We start from the raw sequence: 7,986 nt of genomic DNA, 5'->3' as shown, positions 1-7,986 counted from the left end.
ATGCCGTTAGTGAAACCAGGCATCGTTTCTCCTCAGATCTTTTGTGACATGTAACTTAACCAAAACTGATTGTTCTTGTTGCTTTGCACAGGGATGTGCAATATGTTTTAAAGCAGAAGCTCTTTTCAGGTGTTAGGTGTGCGTGCGTGTGTGACATTGAGAGATGGGCGGTCTTTTATTGCAGTTCTCATGACAACGGAGGGCGGGTGCTGCCCAATCAGTGTTCAGTGTAATTATCACAATGACTTGTGGTTAATAAAATGATATTACATGGTTGCACTGCTGTTTCTTTACCCTCTCAACACTTGATTTTGTAGAAGAGATATTCTGTTTAGTAACATTGAGCACATCAGCATTTTTCATGCCATGATTTTAATTCAAAAACATTTAAAAAGCGCCTCATTTACAACAATACAGAAACGAAACAAGACAATGAAAAAAATAATGCACTTAGGACTACATAAATGAGTTATTCATACCAAAAACGAAAAGGGGGAAAAATGCGTAAAATAAACCACAGGAAATAAATAGTATCGCTGCATTATTTTAATGGAAATAACCACGCTGAATGAGAGCTAAACAAATGCGTGAAATGTACTTAAATGCCCCAAAAATGCAAAATTCAAAACGGGATTCATTTTCTACACAAAACATTTTCTTTTTGATTTTGGCGTGATATACGACTTTGACATGTTTTCATTACACAACAGATCAGAGGGGAAAAAAAATGAAAACGTGTGGGATTATGGTTCATTTAAAAGATGCCTCTTTAACAGTTACCACTTTAATTGAAAAAAGCTCGAAGCATGCAAAACAAATGACAGATCTGACACCTTTATGAAAAATAAAAAATAAACTAGTTGCCTAGTCCTGTATTTAACCCAAACCAGCAAAGGTGAAGCCCATGATGTTTAAAAACTGTTTGAAAATACATTAAGAGTGAATCATTTGTGTTTTAAGTCTAACATCTGTAGCACTGTGTTGAAAAAAGATCATACCATCCTTGTGTCATCCAGGTTGGTGACAGACTGTTTCTGAACACTGTGTAGTGCTGCATTCTCACATGAGAAAGATCATCTTTTGATATGACAAAACCAAACAAATGCAAATGTAATCCACAAATCCCAATACAGTCAGTGTCAGTAATTCACAGCTAGAGAGAAGCAGTGAGCATAATGGCATCTCTCCACTCTCACACATCAGAATCCAGGCGTGTGGATGTTTTTCTGAAGTGCTGAAGCTGTAGAGTCTCTGGATCGGTGTTGAGGGTCACTGCATGCCGAACCACTGCTCCTGATCGGCCCACTGCACTGCCTCACTGTCGCTGCCCTCCAGATCTCCCTCCTCCCCGCTGCCCTCCATATCGTCCCCGTCCAGCTCCACCGTGGCGTCTGTGGGACTCTCCTCCTTCTCCATCTTCTGCATGCCCTCCAGAGACTTCTGGTCATTCGGATCGAGGCTACAGAAGAGGAATATAACGGTCAGTTCGGCTCGACTCTAATGTTTAAGATTTTACCGTACAGTGTAGGGCTGTCAAAATGGCTGAAAAACTACATTCGAATTATATTCCAATTTAAAATGCATAATTTTAGTTAGGGTGAAGAAAAGCTTTTGGCTTCTCTTCTGAGTCCACAAGAGGGCGCACTGGGCAAAGTTTTATTAAAGAATAGCACGTTTATTCAAAGTATATGAAAATATGACTGTGAAAAAAGTGCATCATATTTAAAATAATGTTTATAAACCAATTTAAGTAGCTTAAAGAACTATTAAAAAAAACAGCATTATGTATACATGCATAGTTTAATACAAAGGGGCAGACGAGGCTGTGTGTGAGACGGAACAAAAGTATACTCTGGTTGGGCCTTAAAGCTGCCTCCTTAACGGACACCTAAACTTCGAAGGCAACATTTTTGCATTCGAATGTGGATTTTTTATTTTAAATTTGATGAATATTTGAATTTTTTTTTGACAGCCCTAGTACAGTGTGGATGACGTTACCTTAGCGCTATACTGTACTGGTCCATGGCCTCCTGATAGTCATTAACAGCTACGAGAAAATCCCCCAGCATCCTGTGCAGCACACAGTCGCTCTGATTGGCTAAAGTGTTCCGCAGAAGTGCTATTCCTTCTTCATACTTCTGTTCTCGACCTGTAATGAAAATTATTTAGATGTTACACAGCATTACACCAAAAAAAAAAAAAACGCTTTTTATAAGCTTAATTATTAACAATAATGTGTTATTTCATAACTAACTTTCATAGCAGTTCAAGAACAACAAAAATGGCAACAGTAATAATAAACTATATAATTAGAAAATAAACAGAGAAAAACAAAAAGGGTAAAAATACATTACTACTACTAATTAATAAATAGATCAAATAAAATGTATAACTGTTATTTTAAAATATAAATTTATAATAATAACTTAAAAAAATATTTTATTAGTGACAAATTTTAAATAATAATAATTAAAATAACAAATAGAAGAATAAATAAACAATAATAATAATAATAATAATAACAATAATGTTATAAATAAAAAGAGTACAAATTAAAAGCATAAATTAAATAATAATGATAATTTAATAATAATAAGTAAAAAAAATAATAATAGAAAAAGTCTATGATAAAAATAAAAAATAGGAAATTATGTAATTTGATAACTAGTTAGTAAAGAAAATATAATAATAAAATAAAATGACAAATGAAAAAAAATAATTATTTCTATTATTATTAAAATAATATTATAATAATATATATAAATTAACAACAACAAAAACTTTAATAATAATAATAATAATAATAATAATACATAGAAAAAATATAATAAACGTTTACATTTGGTTATTAAGCATAGACTTTTATCGAAAGCGACTTACAAATGAGAACGTAATAAACAAACAAATAAATAATTGCAGAGTTTACAATTAACATAGAAAGACATGTGACGTTTTGACATACTGAGGAGCTCTGCTTTCTTCACGACAGCTTTGATATAGTCGGGCCGCTGAGCGAGGGCTTTGTCCAGCAGAGTCTTGGCCTTCTCCTGGGTCATGGGGTCTTCCAAACACACTGTGGCCAGGATGGTGAGAGTCTGGGCGTTCGCTCCCAGGGTCTTGTAAATATTGTTGGCCATTCCCATAGCCTCCCGGACACCATTAGAGGCAAGATAGCAGTCAATCAGACCTGAAAACAAGGGACGTATCACTATGAGATGACTGTGGGCTTTGTCTAACCTTTAGGAAACAGGAAAGAATGAATACTAACAGATATTCAGCAAATCAATAGACTACATATCTATAAACTTTTATTGCACAAAACCATCATGATCTTCCTAAAAACCTTATGCATAACAACATTATATGCATATGATCCTGAATTTCTTGCCTTCATAGCAGTCCAGACGACAGGGCGCCAGTCTCATGGCTTCTCTGAAGTGTATGATGGCCTCCTGCACTCGGCCCATGTTCCTCAGCGCCACCCCCTTCAGGAGCAGCGCCTGCACGCTGTTACTGTTCAGCTGGATGGCTTTAGCTCCCAGGTACAGGGCACGAGAGTAACGCTTACTGTAGAAACTGTGACATCTGTGGAAAACAAGAAATAAGAGCTTCCAACCGCTTTGGTCTCTCAAACCATTTCAGATACATTAGGAGAAGGTCAAACTCACCCAGATATGACCCAGGGCTCAGCATGCTGGTCAGATATGTTGAACAGCCGTCCTCCGAGAACCTCCACATCTTCCAGATGACCCTCCCTGGCCATCAGATAGCCGTATACATCCATACCTGCAAACCAGCACCATCATTTCCTTCAAACAAACAATCATCATCATCATGCAGTGTATCTAGAGTGTTAAAGGACTGGTGGATGCCATGCACCTTTGATCAGGTAAGGGTCGAGCATCTGTGCCTGCTCAAACTTCAGGATGGAGTTTTTGGTGTCTCCAGCCCTGAAGTACACATCTGCCAGAGTGACTAAAAGATCAACGTTATCCCTCAAGAGTGACTTCTTCTCCAAAGAGCTGAGGACAGATTGTGCAGAGGTGGCCAATTACTTTATAAATATTTTTGCATAGGAAATACATTATAATATAATATAATATAATATGATATAATATTATTTAATTTAATATAATTTAATACAATACAATACAATATAATATAATACAATACAATATCATTTAATATAATATAATATTATTTAATTTAGTTTAATATAATATAATATAATATAATAAATACAATATAATATAATACAATATAATATAATTGTTATTAATAACTAAAAATATAAATTGAAATCTGAAATAAAATAAATATTACAAGAAAACTTAGTAAAAAAAATGTTGCCTTTTGACTGAAATAAGATGAAGTATTAAAATTTATAAAAAAGAGAGATATTAAAAAACTTGCTGAATTGCTAAAACGCAAAATTAGAAAGAAAACTAAAAATACAAAAGCCAATTCAAAATATGAAATACTATATTTTTATAAATAATACAATGACTGTGAATTAATTAAATCTAATAATAATCATTGTTATTGTTAACTAAAACCATTTAAAATGATTTTGTTTAATTGAAACTGAATGCTGAAATGAAATAATTTATAAAAATAAGATTAGCTAAAACTTTATATGTTGATATTCAAGCACTAAAATTAATAAAACAGAAATAATAAAAGCTAAATATAAATATAAAAAATAATAAATTACTAAATTACTCAAATTAAAATATAAAAAAAGCTAATTCAAAATATTAATAAATACTAGAATAGTATATAAATAATAGAACAACAAAAATACAAGATCATTCATTTTGATGACAGTGGTGGCTAATACCAAGTAAAACTATTTTCTTTATTAAATTTTTTTTTTTTTTTTTTTTTTTATAAAAACATATATTAATGTAAAGATTCAATTATTCCAAAATGTTTCCATGGCCACACTACAGCTAAGAAAAGAAAGTAGCTGAATTGAATCATGACCGTGTCCCGTCCTCACCAGATAGTGTTGATGGCTCTCTGATTGTCCCCTCCATGTGTGAAAGCATGTGCTTTAATCCAGACAGACAGCCAATCAAGATTGGGGATGCTCTGAATCACGTCCATCGTCATGGAAGCGACCTCTGCCCCCTTCACCGACAGAGACAGAAGCCCTGCAGCGGAGCAGACAGGACGAGGCTTTAAAACAGACAAAGAAAGCACAAGATGCACCACCACTGGAACAGCGCTGTGTTCTTACTGACCAATAATAGCATCCAGAGCCAGAGGACACTGTCTCAACACTTCCTTATAGCTTGTGACGGCTGAACGCTCCTGACCAGCCTTCCTGTAAAGATTCGCCAGCATCATGTTGATCTGGAACACAATCATGCAAAGTGCTCTTTTATGTCACTTTTTAGACTTAATAATTACGTGTATACAAACTATACTTTGTAAAACAAGAAAAGCACTAGACCGCTTTTGAAAGCACACCTTTGGCGTTCTCTGGCGTGAAGGGATTCCCTCCAGAACGGATATGGCATCTTTATCCAGCTTCAGAATAGTATAACACTCTGCGATTTTATATTTCACTTCGATCTCTGATGGCAAGTTCTGCAGTTGATGAACACAGAGATGATAAAACGGCATTCAAATTATATAATACATAGATTAAATATATATCTATATCTATATATATCTATATCTATATATATATATATATATATATATATATATATATATAATAGAAACATGTTAGGTAAAAAAATTATAGCCTGAATGCACTGTAAGTCGCTTTGGAAAAGAGCGTCTGCTAAATGCATAAATTTAATTTAATTTAACATGGGAAATAAGGCAGCTGTTACAAAAATCAGTTTCCACCAAAATGCCACAGGAATAACAAATCGTATCAATTCTATGAAATCATAATAATTAGTGGTGTTTGAATAGAGAATTGTCACTATTACGATTTCACACAATCTTTTTTTTTTTCTCGGACAAAATAATATTATTTACTGCCAAAAATAATAAACATTTTATAGCAATAAAATAAAAAAATATATACACTACCGTTCATAGGTTTGCGGTCAGTATGAAAGAAATGTATACTTTTATTCAAGAAAACAAAAGTGACATTTTATGTTAGTATTTCAAATAAATGTTGTTTAGAATTTTCTCTTAAAGAATCCTGATGAAGGTACCACAATAAAATATTAAGCAGCACAAATGTTTTCAACATTGATAATAATCAGAAATGTTTCTTCAGCACTACATCAGCATATCAGAATGATTTCTGAAGGATCATGTGACGCTGAAGACTGGAGTAATGATGCTGAAAATGAATAAAACTCGATTTGAAAGTATAGGAGCTCACCTGTGCCTGAAGTGCAGATGTTGTGCCGCCTGTGCTGGACGGACGCACTTTAGATGTTTTGCTGAGTACTTTCTTCTGCTGTAAAGCCATGTTGTACTTACAGGCTGCGTTCCTGTACTCTTTATCATGGAAAATAGCATCAGCGTGATACACCAGCAGCTGGTACTTCTGAGACGGCGAGAAGAGCTCACTGAAAAAGAGAAACAAACACTAATATGGCTTTGGGTTTATCTTTTGAATTGACATTTCAGTGTGTTTTACGAGAACTACGGTAGCTATTGAAACCATAGTATTTGGGGAAAATACGGTGAACTGTAGCTCTGCTGTCTTAAATAATACATTAATATTATTATATTGACTTCTTACGAGCTTAAAGAATAACACATTTCTGTGTGTCTGACTTGCTGTGTAACCAATAGATTAGCCGTTGAGTTTGAATATGATCACACTTCAGCTCGGGTGTGTTTATGTTGTGGAGCGCTCGAGACACTCACGGGTTGTTGGTGCTCATCGTCAGGAGTAAACTACTGATGATCCGGACATTAGAGTGCAGTCCAGCCGCTGCCATATCCCGCACATGATCGATCACATTCATCTTCAGTCGATTAGCTTTCAATTCCAAAGCACGATTCTTGTCAATAGACGTACTGCGACACAGCGGAAGATGCAGGAGCGCTACGGAGAAGAGTTTTTTAAACGGCCGGAAATGATGGGATTTCAAAACAAAGGTCGGTTGGAGAAAATTAGTCGCCAAACGAAAAGTCTTTGCACTTATAACATGTTGTTTATAACGATTTCAACCTGCCGTTTTAAGAACATTAATGGTTTTTATATATTTGTATTAATTTTAGTTTTTATATATATTTATATATTTAATATATTATATTATATTGTCATTATACAAATATATGTCCTGATCATAGGTCCTGATATGGACACACACACACACACACATGTATACGTATTGAAAATGGAAAGAAAAATAATGCTTTAGACTCCTACTCTCCTACCTATCAAAATGTTTTCTACCTCTTTGCAACTCTATACTATTTTACAAGAAACATTTGAAATGTTGATTGTAATCACAATTATTTTAAGAACAATACAGGTGCATCTCAATAAATTAGAATTTCATTCATTCAAATTTTCATTTATTTCAGTTCAGTTCTTCAACTTCAAATTGTGAAACTTGTGTATTAAATTCAATGCACACAGACTGAAGTAGTTTTAAGTCTTTGGTTCTTTTAATTGCAATGATTTTGGCTCACATCTAACAAATTAAAATACTTCTTAAGACCAATTAAAAAAATAAATTATGTTTTCCATGACATTCTAATTTATTGAGATGCACCTGTATATGCATTCATATGAACTATCAATATTTATTTCAACTTGTGAAAAACACCTAATAAATAATTTATTTCAGGAAGTAAGATTGGATACTTTATTAAGTTTTGGGGTATCTGTGAAAATTTTAATTGAGAAATGTTAATCTTCACAATTTTATGCGCATGACCTTAAACACATATTTAATTATTCACACAGATTTTAATGACGGTCACAGCTTTTCTTGAATTCTTTGTTACCCCTAACCAAAACAAATGGATCCCCCCCCCCCCCCCCCACACACA

The 7,986-nt window shown here is 33.9% G+C and overlaps 2 protein-coding genes across 2 annotated transcripts in view; one reads left to right on the top strand and one right to left on the bottom strand.

Moving 5' to 3' along the window:
* Window positions 1-276, top strand: part of LOC128018909 (sarcoplasmic/endoplasmic reticulum calcium ATPase 2) — a 29,687-nt gene extending 29,411 nt beyond the window's left edge. Inside the window, exon 22 of the mRNA XM_052604776.1 lies at window positions 1-276. This exon is cut by the window's left edge and continues 299 nt beyond it. The gene's annotated coding sequence lies outside the window, so the exon portion shown is untranslated.
* Window positions 277-355: 79 nt separating this feature from the next.
* On the bottom strand, window positions 356-7,097 carry LOC128018910 (anaphase-promoting complex subunit 7). The gene is made up of 11 exons (XM_052604778.1): window positions 6,850-7,097; window positions 6,356-6,545; window positions 5,476-5,595; window positions 5,247-5,358; window positions 5,003-5,156; window positions 3,880-4,022; window positions 3,669-3,786; window positions 3,389-3,585; window positions 2,963-3,187; window positions 1,999-2,149; window positions 356-1,459 (listed from the first exon to the last, which is right to left on the bottom strand). Exons 1-11 carry the CDS (start codon window positions 6,948-6,950, stop codon window positions 1,270-1,272), a joined length of 1,701 nt encoding a protein of 566 aa, XP_052460738.1. The 5' UTR covers window positions 6,951-7,097; the 3' UTR covers window positions 356-1,269.
* Window positions 7,098-7,986: the final 889 nt, after the last annotated feature.

This window comes from Carassius gibelio, chromosome A8 (assembly GCF_023724105.1).
Source record: "Carassius gibelio isolate Cgi1373 ecotype wild population from Czech Republic chromosome A8, carGib1.2-hapl.c, whole genome shotgun sequence".
In the NCBI taxonomy this organism is placed as follows: Eukaryota; Metazoa; Chordata; class Actinopteri; order Cypriniformes; family Cyprinidae; genus Carassius; species Carassius gibelio.
This window is presented reverse-complemented; position numbering and strand designations above follow the sequence as displayed.

Bases quoted from the DNA above. Each gene is read 5' to 3' on its own strand.
- LOC128018910 (XM_052604778.1), bottom strand. From the start codon at position 6,950: ATGAATGTGATCGATCATGTGCGGGATATGGCAGCGGCTGGACTGCAC. The intron at 5,596-6,355 runs GTGAGCTCCTAT...CATCAACTGCAG, and splicing joins CATCTGCACTTCAGGCACAG to AACTTGCCATCAGAGATCGA. The intron at 3,787-3,879 runs GTGCATGGCATC...GCTGGTTTGCAG, and splicing joins CGACCCTTACCTGATCAAAG to GTATGGATGTATACGGCTAT.